Source organism: Balearica regulorum, chromosome 18, assembly GCF_011004875.1.
Source record: "Balearica regulorum gibbericeps isolate bBalReg1 chromosome 18, bBalReg1.pri, whole genome shotgun sequence".
NCBI classification, from domain to species: domain Eukaryota; kingdom Metazoa; phylum Chordata; class Aves; order Gruiformes; family Gruidae; genus Balearica; species Balearica regulorum.
The window spans coordinates 7,037,402-7,054,806 of record NC_046201.1 but is presented as its reverse complement, the minus strand read 5'-3'; the positions used below and the strand labels follow the sequence as shown (position 1 = coordinate 7,054,806).

Here is a 17,405-nt window from a genome sequence, read left to right as displayed (position 1 = left end):
CTTAGCTGTGCGCAGCAATAAGAACGTGTGAGGCACAGTTGCAGTAAATTTCCATGTGAAAAAAAATTATGGCTCTATTAAAAAAAAAAAGAGAGCTATCTTGACAAAAGTGGTATGTCTTCAAGCTCTCCTTGTATGAGGAATACCTGTACCTCCCATCTCCAGGGGGACCAGTTGCTCAGACTGATCCATGGAGGAATTTGCATGATATGCACATCTTTTTCCTTTGTTATTATTATTCTTAAAGTGAGAATTTCACCAGATAATCATTAACTAAAAAGAAAGTAACAATGGAAATACCAGCATTTCTATCAAACAATTATTTTTTATTTCTAAATCAATGGAAAAGCACATAGTCCTATTAATGCATGAGAGGGGAATGTATTTCACAGGTGGATGTGGGTAAGGGGAGAAGAGAGGGCCCCGCTCCTATATGAGCATCTCTTAAAATAACACCACTGTGGAGCTGTGTTCTGAGATCACATTGTTCTGTGGGCGGTTTGTGACATACCCAGAAATTTGCTAAAAAGAGGGTCCGACCCAGTATGGTGACATTTAATAGCTTGCAGTCTGTCTTCTTCCAGAGTCCCTACTGAAGAGGAGGCAACTGGCTTCCTTCTGAGAAGACATTAAGTATAATCTATTATGGGAATTTCTCAAATTTTGCATAAATTCCTGGATATGTTTTTAGTGATATCATAAGGCATATGACAGGCAATTTCTTCTCCAGTCTACATTACTGCAGTCTTGGAAAATGCACTGCTAGTGGTAAGAGAAAATGAAAAAGCCATGGCTGTCTGGCATGTTGCACATGAGATAGTTTTATGTTTCTAAAAAGATTGCTGAATCCCATGCTGGGACTACAAGAGATTTTCCTGAAGCTGTCTACTTACAGCATGAACGACCAGTGCAGAAGGAAGATCTCACTGGACTGGAAGAAGAAATATACAGCAACCTCATGCTTCTAACATAAGGCTTTGGGGCCTGATTTGTAGTTTCCAGGTGTATTTTTCCCCTGCTGGTTATTTGAACCATGGAGTCAAATCTCTGTTCCTCCCATATTTTGACAATTCAATACTCTGGTCAGTAGGCTGAAATCACAAAGGTGATTTTTGAGGATGCTGGACATTGCCATATGTTGTTCTGCTTGTTTGCTATACGACAGTGTGCAGGTCTCGCAGGGAGAGCAGCTCTGTGTAGTAAGAAATGGGTTCTTAATAAAAGATGATATAGCCAGTTTAATGGTACTACTTTACCAAAAAAGTAGTAGTGAAGAACTCTTTATGCATCCATCCAGAATGTCTTTTAATCTAGCTTTTTTTTTTTGTGGGAAAACACCCCAGGCAGAAGCAGTCAGGCTGCTCAAAAAGGATTTGGGTAAGAAGCTGGTTTCGCCTGCTTTACCACACTGTCCTACTGTGTCCTATCATTCACCTCTTGCCCTGGGGGGCTGCCTAACAGAGCTCAGACAGTGAGCCATGTGTTTAAACACTGGATCTCGGGAGGGAAACCTAGAGTTTCTCATCATATTTCATTTTCTTACAGGTTCATTTGCAAATGGACTTTCTCACTGGCAAAGCCTAAGGTTTTGCTGTTCTATCTTTGCAATGTTGTTTGACTGAAATCGTAACTCAGCTTGCATCCTGTAGAGCTGTTTACTTTTTGTGGTTAGAGAGAGGATGTGGCAGGATGCCATAGCTGAGAGAAGCTGTGTTATGTCCCATCAAACTTGCTGCATGGTTTTCATTTTTGTTTCTTTTTCCTTTTCCTTCCCTAATCTTCTGAAAAACAGTGTATTAATTGGCTTCATCAAGAACAAAGATGCCCCAGCCTGGTGGGGATTTTTGATTGCGGCTTTGATGTTTATCTGTGCTGTGCTGCAGACACTCATGCTTCACCAGCATTTCCAGTATTGCTTTGTTACTGGGATGAGGCTGAGAACTGGGATCACTGGAGTCATATATCGAAAGGTAAGACTGGAAGCATTTCATGGGCTGGAACACCAGTGTATAGCCAAGCAAGTGGCCTCAGTTCTCAAATACTCGAGGAAGAGCAGATGCATTGGAGAAGAATATAAAAGATTGGTTTTTGGTGAGGTTTTAGGAGTGCCTCTATCATACTTTACAGAATTTTCTAGCAATCAGCAACTTAATGTGGGTGTACTGGTAGGTCACCAGACATATCACAGGCAGATATTGGTTCACTTTAAATATTTGGAAAAGGGATCAAGGAGAATAGCGTGTTTGTGCTATGAGTCGTTTAGACGCAACTAGGTTTTCTTCAGAATGCTACATACTGCTTGAGATAGAGATGCTCACAAGCAAACCATTTCATGAAGTCTTGTTCTTTGGCGATTAGGAAATGATGTGGGTGTGAACTATTTTATTCTTGTTGGAGAACCATATTCTTGGGGAGCGTCTTGTTTTGCTAATAATTGAGGATTTCTTCTTGTGTTTCTCTATACATATCAACATTGTGAATAAACTGAATTTCTTATTTCTCAGTCCTTAGTCATCACAAACTCAGCGAAGCGTTCATCTACTGTTGGAGAAATTGTCAACTTGATGTCAGTGGATGCCCAGCGTTTCATGGACCTGATGACTTTCCTGAACATGTTGTGGTCTGCACCACTCCAGATATTTCTAGCTTTGTATTTCCTCTGGCAGGTACAGATGTTGTCACATTTTTTTCAGAATTTGTCTAAATGATGTACAAGCTTATTATTTTTTTTTTGTTAATTTGACCCACCACTGCTTTTTTAAGAAACTTATTGTTCTACCTTGTGGTAAAATAGCTTGTATGGGTGTACATGATCAATTAGTCTCTTAATTATTTTGTTCAGCTGGTAGGCAGGATAAGGCATTTGAAGCAAAAGATAGCCTTTATGTCTCCTCTGCCCCTACCACGCTTTATTAGGATCAGTCTTGGACTCATCACAGTGTTCCTAGTAGTTGATACAAATGAGAGCTTGAGGGAAATGGTTTAAAACCCAACCCAAACCAAAAAAACCCTGGACATAGGAAATGTAAGCCATGTATAAAGATTATATCATGCCATATAAAGAAGTTTTGTGCACGTCAACATGAAAAAAAAATCTCATCTGGAATAACCATAATTTTTCCTTCGCTGTAGTGAAATTGTTTCTGATTTATTCCAGGTCCAGTTTGAGCACTGGCTTTCATCCTTAAAATGTTTTTATGCAATTAATCTGTTTTACTGATTAGCATCAACATGACCATATTGATTTAGACTTGAAAGCCATTAAGTTGCAGCAGCTTTATGAGTTACTGCTCTGCTGGTAAGCTGAACTCTGGTAGCTAGCAGTTTGTATGCTTTTACTCACATTGAGGCTACAGGGTTAATTCAGTAATTACAGTTCTCTAGGTCAGAGAGAAGTTAATGGAAGAAATCCTTCTGTGGCTTATTTGTTCCCTTTCTACATTTGCTCGATAGCTCTGTATTTGCATTAGTTCAAACTTACTTTCCCCTCCCACTGGGAACTACTTAACAGGTAAATCACAAAGTGCTCTGCTATCACCAATACTAGCATAATAATAATTCAAGGTGGATGCTGTCATGTTTTTCTGTCTCCTCCTCATAGTTGTTCTGTGGAATCAGAACACTTTACTGGGAGGAGTTCAACTTTGTCTATGTAAAACAGTCATTGCTGTTGTTTTAATGCTCACCATAAGTAACGGCAGCACTTGAGTACAACAACAACTTACCTTTTTTCTTTCAATCAAGACTTTAGGGCCCTCTGTGCTGGCAGGAGTTGCCGTGATGGTTTTACTTATCCCATTTAACTCTGCAATAGCAATGAAAACCAGAGCATTCCAGGTAAGGTACCAGCAGAGAAGGTGATGTTATCTGAATTGGCAGCTCTGCTATGAGAAACGAAGGCATTGGTGGTTATCTTGGCCATTAATGAGCTACCGTTTGCCCCAATTTTCTTGTGAGTAAGATTGTACTGATATGTTTAATAACTGCTTTTCCATAGTGAATTGAATGCTATGTAAGAGAAAGGTGTGGCATTGAGTCAGTGGCTCTTCATACTGCTGGAGCAGCTTCTGGGATTAGCAAGAAGTTTCTTTGTCTCCATATCCCTTCATGTCATTGCTGCTTCTAGGAGTGTCTAGAGAAAGGGCAAATTCTGTTCTTTAAGCTGTGAATGACTGTGTTCAGAGATGGGAACTGAAACCTGGCAGCTTATTTTTTATGCTAACAGCCACTGTTGACTTTCACTGCTACTGAACTGGGCTAAATTTGAATTATTACCTTAAGGTAAAAGGATCCTTTATTCCTTTCTTTGTAGTCTTAGTGGTCTCTAGTCAAGGAAGGCTGAAAAAACCAATATAATAGTGCCCTCTGGCTTTGTGCTAGAAAAATATAGTAAGTGTCTGGTGCTGTGCAACCTATCAGTGACTGTTTGGAAGATTTAAAAAAAAAAATCAAGCTGTTGATGTAAAAAAGGTAAGAATTGGAAAATGAATATAAATTATGACATTTAAGCGCAGCCTTAGTAACAGAGTGATATTATTATGTGCCTTAAAGAGACATCCAGACTTCCCATTGCATCTCTTAGATGATGACACATTAGTATTAACATTCCTTTTCTTCCTTGCCCATTATAAGATGCTCAGAGCTGCATAACTTGGTGTGCATGTGTGTGTGAAGGCAGTATTTCATTTTGTCTATACAGCTGAGCAGGGATTTTTTTTTTATTTTTTTTTTAATTAAAGTAGCTGAATGAATCACTGTATTCAAATATATTTGGGTAAAAAAATAAACTAGGAGTAACTACAATTTTCAAGGGATGTCCTGAGAAATACAGCTGTGCATATCAGAAAAAAAATCTGAAGAAATCAAAGGAAGCAGTATAGTAGTATTTTTGTGAAGTGCCTGAATCTTTCTTTAAGGTGGTTTTGAAAACATAACCCCTAACAGTGAAGATGAGTGGCAAGATTTTATACTCTGCTTTTCAGCCATTTTCTTTGATTTCTGGTTTCCTTGGAGGTATATGCTTGCACAGTAAGCTTACTGATAACAGTCTGGCTTTCTTTAATTACCTTTCACATTCTCTTTAGAAATAGCCCAAGGACCGTCACAGCTGTGAGACAACATGTTGAAAGCTCTCTTCTAGTCATTCCTGTGACACTGTCTCCTGTGTTTACTAATAACCTAGGTGGAACAAATGCGATATAAAGACTCCCGCATTAAATTAATGAATGAGATTCTGGGTGGCATAAAGGTGCTGAAGCTGTATGCTTGGGAACCATCGTTTTCAGAAAAAGTGTTGGAGATACGAAAGAATGAGCTGCGAGTTTTGAAAAAATCTGCCTATCTCAATTCTTTGTCCACCTTTGCATGGATCAGCGCACCATTCCTAGTACGTTGAATTTGCATGACTTTCTAAGCAGTACAAGTACATCCTGGAAGGATAAGTGTGAGGCTTTCTGCTTGCAAAATGTACATAGGAATAGAATGTAAATAATTTTTTAAAAAATTATTCACATGCTTTGAAGCAAAGTTCCCTGTTCTCTAGAGCCTTTTTGTTAATCGGTATTAAAGTATTTCTTGATAAAGCCTGCCAGTGGAAGCTGGGAATAGCTGTCTCAGGAGAATTTCCAACCACTTCAAAGTACTTCCCTTAACAAATTGAAATTAGAATTTGAAACCTCTGAGATATTTGTGAATAGCAAAAATAGTAAAAAAAAAAAAAAAAAAAATTATTGAGTCAGTCAGGACAACATCTATCTTAAGCTCTCATTTCCACCTTTCATGTTACAGTGCTCCTCTTGTCGTAGCGGGAGAGTGAGTTGTTAAATTATTCTGCAACTTAAAAATAAAAGATTGATTTAATGTAAAAAATAAAGCCCAAGTGATACATTGCCAATTCTGAAATGCTTTTTCCTCGATTTTTCTCTTTCCCACTTCATTGCACTGCGATCCCTTGTGCAGAAAGGGTTTTGCTTTTGGTGAATAAAAACATTCAGATAAGTGCTTTGTCAAAAATATTCCTAGCCAACTGTTCTCAAGATCAAAGGCCCAACCCTGCAGAAATTTTTTTAACAGCCTCAAGATCCTGCCTCTTTCATGTTTCTTTAAAGTTAATGCACTTCCTTAAATACACATTTCCGTTCCTGCTCACCGTTAGTTTACTGCATAGGATGGTCCCTCCACAGTGGATGGTCCCTGTCATGCAGCAAACCAGCAAAAACTTGGATTTTACCCCTTTCCTATTGATCAGTAAGTCTTGTTTGCTTAGCCTGCAGTTTACAATGGGAAAATGTGCTTGGGTGGAGTTGGAAATGCAGCCAAACCACAGCCAGATAACTGCTCTTCATTTTTATTTACCCAAGTTCTGTGGTTCACCTCTTGAATCTCCTACTTCAACTAAATGTAGCCATTAGTAATCTGAAAGTTATTTTATTCCGCGTGCCCTTTTTTGTATCAAATTGTTCATGTGACTTGTCATTCATGTGACTTGTCATTCTTAAAGCATGTGGAAAAGGTTGGAAATAGAGTATTTGCCCAATTTTGTTGTTGATACTTTTATTTCAAAGGTGCCTATCAGGCTTCACTGCTTTTTGAAATGTCAAAATATTACATATGTCTTGCCATAAACTCACTTTCTGGCTTTCAGGTAGCATTGACGACATTTGCTGTATATGTCTCAGTGGATGAGAAGAATATCCTGGATGCAGAAAAGGCTTTTGTCTCCCTCTCCTTGTTTAATATCTTAAAGTTTCCCCTCAACATGCTTCCACAAGTCATTAGCAACATTGCACAGGTAAGGAGGGTCTGATGCATAAGTTGGTTTGACTAACTTGAACAAAACGAATCCCAGATGTCCCTAATTTCTGGAATGCACAGCTTCCTCGCATCTGCCGGTTAGCTGGTTTTCTTTCTAATACCCTTTCTCTACTGCTGCTCTGCATTGGAAAGCCTGAGGTCTTCTGAGTAAGCTTGTCCATGTGAATTTTGCTTCACTCAGATGAACTCAGTTTGGTCTGAGAAATTTCACCATTAAAAGCTTGAATTTCAGCATAGGACTGATTGCAGAGAAAGAATGAGTCACTGTTCTGGAAGCCCATGGGGTGAAAGCTTAAGCCATTCTGCATGCATTCTTTTTCAGTAGTAAGAGCATTAAGTCTGCACTAAAAGAATGATAAAATAATGCTGCGCTCTTTTCTTAGACAAGCGTTTCCCTAAAGAGAATTCAACAGTTCTTGAGTCATGATGAACTTGATCCGAATTGTGTGGAAACAAAAGCGATTGCACCAGGTAAAGACATCAGTATTTTTCTAAACTATGCTAATACAACAAATGTATTTGTTTTGGACTGATAGAGTTATAGAAGAAAAGCAAAAAGAAAATAAGAATAATAATATTGGTTGTTTTTTTTTAAAAAAGAAGCTGCTGCTTTGAAAAGTATGTGTTTGTTGTTCAGGCTGTGTGGAAATCACAAAAGTTTCCAGCTATATTTTTGAGCTTTGACCTGAGTTATTGGGCTTGAGTTTGCATCTGCAATATATTGGATGCCAACAGCACTGAATAATGAAGTGCATCTACTGAGTAGGGACAGCAAGATCTGTTCAAACCTTTCACACTGCACAAATGCTCAGGAACACTGTAAACAATTTTGATTTCTTCTGTTGGAAACAGTATCCCAAACCAAATGAGGTGGTCTCAAAAAAAAAAAAGTGTTTTCTCATGTAATGCACTTTGGTGATACTTGTGTGTGATGCCATAGACAGAGGAGGAGGAGGGATGGCTGTGCGGCTGCCATGCGATTATTGTTATGCACCACCCCACCAGAAGATAAAGAAAGCCTGCAGATCTGTAACTTGTTAGTGCAGCAAGCAAAAAGCTGCGCAGAGGCAAATTTAATGTGATACATCAAAGTCAACAGCATGCAGTGGTCTCCTACAACTTGAAAGCGGTTTCTTAAGTAAAGTTCTGCTAACAGTTGCAGGGGAGTTCTGAGCAGCAGATGTTGAGGCTAGCCTCACTGGGGCAGGGTGAAGCAGGACAGATGTTCAGCTCCATAGGTCTGTAAGCTCACAGGCGATAACTTAAGCTGCAATCAGTTATTTTCACTCTGAACAAGCCTGTCTTGTGACCCCCAGTCATGAGACTGTGCTTCCCATGCCAGTAGAAAAGGGAACTGCAGTGTACATTAAACACCCATAAAGATTCCTCTGTCTGCCAGTCTCCCAACTGTACTATTCTGTGTAATACATTTCCTGCCTTGTCTGTTTTTGTCATACAGGCAATGCCATCAGTGTAACAAATGCGACGTTCAGCTGGGGAAAGGAGCTTAAGTCTTCTCTGAAAGAGTAAGATTCCTTTATGCAATTGCAATACAACATCTACCCGCTTCTGGGTTTCTGGTTCCTGGGAGGTCTGTTTGAAAGATGTCTAGTAATATCTGGAGGCTCACTTCTGGAAAAGTGAGCATTGCATATGTGCATCTCTTCTGCCTTTAAAACATCAAGCTAATCCTCATGGTATTTAGGCTTTATAGAACAGTGCTGTAAGGCTTTAACTCCACAGCAACTAGCATAAACTAGTTACCTATTAAAGACAGAAAGGCAATGTAAATTTCTTAAATACACTTTTTTTTTTTAACTGAAGCATTGGACAAATCAAATTGGTCTGATGGATTATAAGGACAATTGAGATGTCTGGGTTTGGACTTGGGCGTGCCAACAGTGATCTGTTATTTTAAGAGTCTTGTGGCAGACTCATCCCTGTGGCTGTAGACAGGCCATTTCCAGACTATGGGGTTGCGTGTTTTGTTCATTTGCCTATTTGAACGAATACGAACAAAATTTGCCTGGAAGCATATACTTCTGTATGTTATGCTTTGTTGTCAGATCAAAATCACAGAAACCTGAGAAGTATTCTTAGAATTCTCAGTCCAAAGAGCTTGTGCTGCTGTGCTGAGTGTATTATGTTAACAAGTTGTACATGGATAATCTGCAAGGAAGAGGCATAGAGTTCAAAGGAGCCAGTTTGGTTTGGGCAACCAAATCTGCAGCCAGGTAGACTTCAGTGTTCTGGGGTTTATTTTCAGAAAGATCCATGCATCTCTAGCTCCATTTGCTAGCCTAAAATTACCTGGTGACTTCCTAAAGTAGCAGTAAGGCAAAACTCAGCTAGAGGGGAAGAATAATGAAAAAAGTGCTTTCAAGCTTTCCTGCTTTGAATGTTTCCTTAAAAAAAAAAAAACCAAAACAACACAACCAAACAAAAAACCTCTTGCAGTGTTCAAAACATCAATTACCTGCTCGGTTAGAATCCGCATAAGAATTAGAGCCCTAGTTCTGCATCAGGATCTATGCAAACAGAGTTTGGCTTGATTTCATTAGTGAAAGGCGCTTTGATGGCAAAGAAACTGTGTCCATCAGTCACTTCTGTATCAGTTCACCTTCAAAACCAGGATCTAAAGCTGGACCTTCAATAACATAGTGGGGAAAACAGTAAAGGGTTTTAACTGGAAAAGTTTTGTTTTTCTTGTGAACCCTATTTACTAGCATGGGAAGTACGGCACTAAAGTGGTTTGAACATTTTTAAATGGGATATATTTGCTCACTACTTTTGTACAATTGCTCTTGGTTTTAAAATCAAAATCCAAAATACTTCTGGAAGACTGTCTGCTTTCAAAACGCTTATTAACCCTGTTTGACTTGCTGATGGTCTGATATGACACAACAAAGGGTCTTGGAAGGCTTGCTACCAATCCTACCATTTTAGCAGCCGACAAGATAGATTAATCTGGGTTTGCATTTACTGCTACAGTTCTGGTTACAGTTGATTGTACACAAGAAAGGGAGGAGAAGACCAGTGACCAAGCTATGCTTACTATATCCAGTCAGGCTGAGGTCAGGCTGATTTGTCACTGTGTATTTCAGCCCTGGTTTAAAGACCCATAATGTCTTTAGTAAACTAATGTTTAATTAATTTCCAGCCTGTTTCCTCCACAGTATAAATCTGTTGGTCCCCAGTGGTGCTTTGGTTGCCATTGTTGGCCATGTTGGTTGTGGGAAGTCTTCTCTGGTGTCTGCTCTCCTGGGTGAAATGGAAAAGCTGGAAGGAGAAGTGGCTGTGAAGGTTGGTATTGTTTATGGTGCCATTTAATGATGGTATGGAAATGTGCTGCTTATGCCTGCCCTTGCTTATAATGCACATCAAGCTGGAGAAGGAATTCTGTTTGCTCCTGTGGCAGATTATCTGCATGTTTATTTGGAGTTTGCCCACAACTTCAGTTGTGTTTTATATGAAATGACTTTCCTGATTCTATCAACTATACATTAGCAATTAGCACACATATATGTATAATGTGAAATATACGTGCTGCAGATCTTAATCAGAGTTGTAAGCATGAATTGCTGGTTGTTACAAATCAGAGGTTTTCTTTCTCCCTCCTTGTTCTAGGGCTCTGTTGCTTATGTGCCCCAACAAGCCTGGATCCAGAATGCCACGCTGAAAGATAACATTTTGTTTGGCCAAGCTCCTAATGAACAAAAATACCAAAATGTCCTGGAGGCCTGTGCTTTAAAAACTGACCTGGAAGTGCTGCCAGGAGGAGATCAGACTGAGATAGGAGAAAAGGTAATTATTTTTTTTCCAAGTCAGACCTGCTTGGTGATTCCTGTTCTATCTAGCTAAAGAGAGAATGCTGCAAAGTCAGCACTTGATTTGGTTTGATCTTTACAAAGACATCCCTGCTAGAGTCAACACCGAAACGTGCAGGGCAGCTTTGTGGAAGGCAGTTGGACTTAAAATTGTTCCTGCCTTGAAGTGTGTGTTTGTACTGTGATGCATAATTGCACATCTAGCCCTGGAAGATAAGAGCGTCGTCCATTTGTTGTCCAATTGTACAGGTGCATCTGTCCAGGATATTTAAAGTCCTTCCTTTTCCTGTAGGGATAGAAAGGGAGGGAACATATGGTGTGCTTCAAGTGAAAAAGTGCTGTGATCATCCCTTAACACCTCATTTTATGAGAAACTTTTACATCTGTGATTACCAACAAAGAATTTTTTTTTTTTTTTTTGGTAGGCCACTAAATTTGTGATAGATTTCATTAAATGGGGTGGATAGGTGGATTTGTATGTAAGATGAGAGATGTGGAAGATGTTCCATATGCCACTGCCCTGCTTTGAATGTTTGCATTTTATATCCTGGTTGACGGTCTTCCTTTTTATAGTTTTGTGTTTTAACAGCTCCCTTTAGGAGCTTATTAAGCAAGAGGCTTATTCCATCTCCAGAATGCTGGGTGAGTGGAAGTTTGGCAGTGAATGAACAGATTTAGAGGCATTCTGTTCCTGTCTCTGGTTTGGAGTTATTCTCCTCAGTGTGTCATGTTTCAATTTAGCATCTGAGTGTTTGACAGGGGGAGAGCCATGAAAAGTCATAGCTGTTGTTGGAACTGAGTTGTGTGATAGGTTTTGTTCTCTTCTCTTTCCCTCCAGGGCATCAACCTCTCAGGTGGCCAGAGGCAGCGAGTGAGCCTCGCTCGTGCAGTGTACAGCAACTCTGACATTTACCTGTTAGATGATCCTCTTTCTGCAGTGGATTCGCATGTTGCAAAGCACATCTTTGACAAAGTTATTGGTCCAGATGGAGTACTTAAAGGAAAAGTAAGCTGGCATTTAGATCCTCTTAAAAATGCACACAAACAGAAACATTGATGGGTAACAGGAAAGCTATTTCACCACTGAGGCTTGAGTGCTGAATCATTCCTGAATTTCTGTGTTTAATTGGCAACGTGGATACCTTTTCCCCACAGCACAGACTGCGGTGAGCTGCTGTTTAGGCATGCCCAGAAGTGATGTGATCTAGTCAGAACATGTAGCGGCCAAAACCTGGTCTGTCTTTTAAAATCCCTACTATGAGATCTCCAAACCTGAGACGTTTGCAGAAACCTGTAAAAGTTGTCAGCTTAGTATTGCTTGTTGTTACTTGGAGGCAGTGCAGTGAGGAAGTTGTAACAGCTTGCTGATTTTACAGAGGTCTTTGGCAGTATGCAACTAAATTGCAATCTCTTTGCTTCCCCTTCTGCTCCCGTTATGATCTTCTCAGACAATTTCAGAGCTCTGAAGGGAAGGGCTGCAAAGAAAGTCAGCACAAGGGAAAGGGGGAATGATAATTTGGTTGGTTTACTTCCCTCTGTGGTTATATCAGCATGCAATAGGAAACACAGTAAGTTCATGTACATATTTCCAAGCTACTTTGGCTAACAAGGACAATGTATTTCCCCTGGCATTTCACCTTGATGGGATAATTCACTCCCTGTCCCAAAAATGTGGTAGTACTTGGCTTGCTGAGTAGTGTTAGTCTCCACAGTGACAACTGAGAGATTTGGGGTTTTTCTCTTTTTCCCTATCCAGACCCGAATTCTGGTGACCCATGGCATCAGCTTCCTGCCTCAGGTAGACCATATAGTTGTCCTGGCAGATGGCAAAATCTCTGAAATGGGATCTTACCAAGACCTTCTGAAACAAAACAAGGCCTTTGCAGAATTCCTGCGAAATTATGCACTCGATGAAGACATCGAGGAGGACGAACCAACAAGTACAGTATTGCTTTCTCTTAAAATATGTCTTTTTCTGTCAACCAGATTACAGAAATTTTCTCTGTATAAAGTGTCCCCTGCTTCCTCATGACAACCTGGCATTTGCCTTTCTGCACTACCATGAAAATTATTGTCTATGGCCAGGTCTGTATTACTGATAAGTGTTTTCACAAATTTCTTACAAAATTTCATGTGGTTTGTCCTAGAAAAAAGCAATTCTTGTGTTAGAAATTATTTTAAAGTTGGGAATTTATTTTACAATTAGCAAGGTCGAGCTCAACAGGAAAATAGAGTAGCCAAGAACAAACTGGGCTTGCTATCAAAGGGGCTGGCCAGAATCTATTAATTTTTTTTCTCTGTTTATATGTAGGAGCTTTTTTCATATAGCAAAGTTCAAATGACATTTTAATCTTGAGTTAATTTTCAGCTTGGTTTGATTCTGATAAAATGATACAAGATTAAAACATTTCGGTAAATGTTTCCTCTGTGTGACAGTGTTCCCACGCTCTTTGATTGCAGCACTGCTTCTCTCCAGACAGGCAGAGGGGAACATGCAGGACATCTAGCATCAACAGAAGCTTGCAGTAGCTCCTGACATGACTCCCTCATCCCAAGATCATGCCTAGAGCATGCCCTATAAGTGAATGTAGCTGGACTCAGCTATAACACTATTGCTTAGCATTTCTGATACATTAAAGGAATGTGATGTAAATGCATTTGGCAGCCAACCTGCCTCACAAGATCTTTGCAATTTAGTTAAGAGAAATGATGCACAGAAGGGATGTAAGCAAAACTATGGGGGAGTTCATGCTCTGTGACCTTCCCCCTGTGGTATTGTTTTGCATGACTCTTTCGTTGTATAGCCACTTTTTTCTCTGCTTTCTGCTTTATTCAGCAGAAAATCTGAGGTGTGATCTTGTCTTGCAGTGCTGGAGGAGGAAGAAGTCCTGCTAGCTGAAGACACCCTCAGCATCCACACTGATCTCGCAGATAACGAACCAGTGACAAACGAAGTCCGCAAACAGTTTCTTAGGTAAACATGAGATTCATGTGTTTGTAGTCTGCGTCTGGGGTAAAATACATCTTTCAGCAGTTAGTCACGTACTGCTTCTCAGTCTGGGCTTTAGTTTCCTGAGTTTCCTCTTATAAATAAATTGATTTAGTGTCCTTTTGAAAATAAATGTGAAAGAACATGCAAAGAAGATCAAACATTTATTCCTGCAATCCTGTTTTTAATCCAAACTGAACCAAGTTCTTAAAGCAACTCTCTGGTTCTCCGGTAACACCATTGTATGTATTTACCCACACAACACTAAACTGCTACCAGTTGCAGGGAAATCTTTTTAAAAGTTTTCATAACCATACCCATAGATGCTGTCCAGCTACTGTTGATGTGAAAACAGAGAAGCTCAGGGGTTAGATTTGACACGTCTGTCTTGTGCTGAAGCCTCTAAAGGCCTTTACCAAGAGCCTGAGCCCTGCCACAGCCTTTGCTATGAATGATATTTCTGGCATCGCTGAACATTCAGAGGGGTGGTACAAGCACCCATAGCTGTGAGTGAGGTTGGCATGGGAACTCAGCAGAAGAGCTGGGAATAAATCCAATCTGCTGCATCCCAGTCTTGCCTTAGCACTGCCACAATATGCCCCTTTTCTCCTAATGACTCTTTTGTTTTGACTAGGCAACTTAGTGTAATATCTTCTGAGGGAGGAGAATGTCCCAACAAAATGTCAACGAAACGAAGAGTCTGTGAAAAGAAGCCAGCAGAGCCTCCTCTGCCAAGAAAAAATCCTAACGAGAAACTTATTCAGGCTGAAACCACTGAAACGGGAACGGTATGGTTTGATTCCCCTCTCCCTTTTTCTATTTTTTTTTTTTCTGTTTGAAAAAATAATTTTTATTTTTACATTTGATCCAGTTCTGTTAAATGTGTTGTATAAATTACAACTGCAGGTTTTAGGCATTAATCTGGTGGCCACCGATCATTCAAATTTGGGATTTTGGCAGAACTTTCTGCACCTGGAAAGGGTTGTGTACTTAGAGAAAGAAGAAGGAAAAAAAAAAAAAGATTCCTTCCAGCTCCTGCCACAGTCACCTGGTACCGTGTAGCACTGTGCTCTGTCAGCCCTGTCTTTGCATTGCAGAGCTTTCAGAACTGTTGGTCTTTAAACTGTTTGGCTGCTGTTGAGTCCAGCTGCAGCACCGGCTATTTGCTGAGCCACAGCAGTGGGTTATACCAGACAGCTGTCAGCCGGCTGCTGTGTGCCAGCCAACCTGTTCTGTCAGTGATACCCGCCACGCCGTCTTCGAGAGCGTTTTATGCTTATAGGTACAAAAAGGGCTGTACTCTCCCTGAGCAGGGCTGGGGAGTGAAATGGGAACGGGGAAAGAGAAGAGAAGGAAAAAAAGGAGAAGGTGGGAATATGAAAGTTAAAGAAAGGGACAGAAAGGAGCAGTGGATGGATTAGGAGCAGGGAGGTTTTGTTAGAAAGCCCCCTCCCTCCACTTCAGAAGGCTCAGTGTGTCCTGTTTAGTCTGGTGTACATGGTCCATGGCACAGACTGTGATTAACTGTTTCTGTGGATTATTTTAGCTTTCCAAGTCCCTAATCAACAACACTTGGTCTTTTAATTATTCCTTCTTATGCTTTTTTAGAGACTGAGTTTTGTCCTGAGCCTGTCTCTTTTTGCTTCTCTGCCTTTTTGCACTGCCTTAGAGATAGCATCTTTACTTTTTGCCACAAACATCATCTGTTTATGTTCCTTCTGGGGTGCGCTAGCATTTGGTACCTCATTTAAGCTGCTGTAAAGACACCTCATTGGAGGCATATTCAGCACTTTTCCTTAAATAGGCCATGTAAAGTAGTCCTGAGCTCGATATGCCTGCCAAGTTGTTGCTTTTGCTTGAAAAACTTGGCTCCTGTTTTGTTACCCATCCTTTGCTGCTATTTGATCAGCTTCTTTTTTTTTCTTTTTTTTCTTTTTTTTTTTTTCTTCTCCTTTCTTCCCTCTGGCATAGTCTTCAAAACTAAAACCCCACAAAACTAATAAAATACAGTTCCTCAAAATAGAGGAAAAGAGTATTTCAGAGAAGTTTCTGACTTGTTTTGAAAGTTATTGCCGTGACATGGAGCTCGGCAGATGAACTGTTCTCTGCTGTATGTTAGAGTTTGGGCAATTTTGAACTCAGCAGTTCCTCTGACAAAGAAATTTTTTTTTTTGCTCTTCTTCTGTCTAAACCCCTGATTGTGTAAGTTGTACAAACGAGCTTTGGTGTGTGATTTTTCAGGTAAAGCTAACAGTGTTCTGGCAATATGTGAAGGCTGTCGGCCCAGTCATCTCTTTAGTGATATGTTTCTTATATTGCTGTCAAAATGCGGCTGCCATTGGGGCCAACGTGTGGCTCAGTGACTGGACCAACGAGCCGGTGATAAACGGGACTCAGCACAACACAGCCATGCGAATCGGAGTCTATGCTGCCTTGGGCCTCTTGCAAGGTGAGACCAGATAAAATCACGATGTCTCAATGTTTAGTAAAGAGGACTTAGGTGGAAAAGCCATGGCACCAGTTGCTCATGGCCCAAAATTGCCCCTCAAATCCTATCCTGAGCCAAGGAAGTAACATAACCTGGAGCTACAAAGCCTGAGCTCAGCCCAACAATTTTAATTTTGTTGTGAAGCCCTTTGAGGGGGTTGATTGGGTGACATGGAACCTTCAGAGAAGTAAGTTGGAGAGAAAACACGAAAACAGGTGTAGAAGAGACTGAAGGGCTGGGGTGAAGTTGTAACATTAGGATGTCATGGAGGCTTGTGGAAAGCAGAGGGAAGACTGTTTTGCATCTGTCTTATGTGTACAGCATGACGAAATCCTACAGGCCATGTTCCTGTGCTAACGTGCGTGGTAAGAGAAGGGTGGACAGGGAATATAGTAAAGGAAAAAAGCTTCTAGCACAACAGAAACTGCCAGGAGTCAGAGCTGTGAATCAGGAGCATCCTGTTCACTAGTTAACACCTCTCCTCTTTGCCTGTTAGGTCTCATAGTACTCATCTGCTCCTTCACCCTGGCCATGGGAGGCGTTAATGCAGCCCGGACACTCCATGCTGCTCTGCTGGAGAACAAATTTCACACCCCGCAGTCCTTCTACGACACCACCCCGACCGGCCGAATCATCAACCGCTTTTCGAAGGACATCTATGTGATCGATGAAGTAATCCCACCAACGATCTTGATGTTCCTCGGAACATTCTTCACCTCTTTGTCGACGATGATTGTAATTATAGCAAGTACTCCGCTCTTCGCTGTGGTTATAGTTCCACTTGCAATTCTGTACTTCTTTGTTCAGGTAACTGGAAAAATGTCTGACCACTATTGCGATGACTCTTATTCCATTGTACGTCTTTCTTTTTAGGAAAAACAACATGAATTTTGGAGAAAATTGAAAAATCTGAAGTAACTACGTGTTTATGTAAACACAACATTATTTACTTCTATCATGAAAAGAAATGTCCTGTGAGATGTCATGAAATAAATAGGCGTATAGGCAAATAACCTTTTTTTTTTTTTTTTTTTTCGTTTAAGTAGTAACAAATAAGCCTACTGCTAGAGATAGAGTTGTGGTGCACTTTAGTATATTGAAGTGTGTATATATTTGACGTATTGACAAGTTTTTTTTAAGGCAGAGAGGAGTTAAAATGTTGAAAATAGAAAGCATCAATTTTATTGACTTATGAGCAAAAATGAAGCTTATGTTATAGACCGTAAATAGAGACCTGATAATGGAGGTGCAAATTCATGTTTTGTTTTCTTGGAAGATGAGGCTCCTA

At 40.3% G+C, this 17,405-nt stretch overlaps 1 protein-coding gene across 2 annotated transcripts in view; it reads left to right on the top strand.

The window, feature by feature from the left end:
- The window catches only part of ABCC3 (ATP binding cassette subfamily C member 3), a 49,793-nt gene that overhangs the window by 25,695 nt on the left and 6,693 nt on the right, over nt 1-17,405 (top strand). Inside the window, exons 9-23 of one of the 2 annotated variants that reach the window (XM_075770531.1) lie at nt 1,793-1,970; nt 2,505-2,666; nt 3,745-3,837; nt 5,183-5,386; nt 6,644-6,790; nt 7,197-7,284; nt 8,273-8,339; nt 9,990-10,116; nt 10,441-10,617; nt 11,479-11,646; nt 12,397-12,580; nt 13,509-13,614; nt 14,264-14,417; nt 15,871-16,078; nt 16,614-16,924. In XM_075770531.1, coding sequence (XP_075626646.1) covers nt 1,793-1,970; nt 2,505-2,666; nt 3,745-3,837; nt 5,183-5,386; nt 6,644-6,790; nt 7,197-7,284; nt 8,273-8,339; nt 9,990-10,116; nt 10,441-10,617; nt 11,479-11,646; nt 12,397-12,580; nt 13,509-13,614; nt 14,264-14,417; nt 15,871-16,078; nt 16,614-16,924 — 2,374 coding nt within the window. Of the gene's footprint in view, nt 1-1,792; nt 1,971-2,504; nt 2,667-3,744; nt 3,838-5,182; nt 5,387-6,643; nt 6,791-7,196; nt 7,285-8,272; nt 8,340-9,973; nt 10,117-10,440; nt 10,618-11,478; nt 11,647-12,396; nt 12,581-13,508; nt 13,615-14,263; nt 14,418-15,870; nt 16,079-16,613; nt 16,925-17,405 lie in introns of those variants that run through there. The other variant, XR_012838234.1, reaches the window with a different exon arrangement.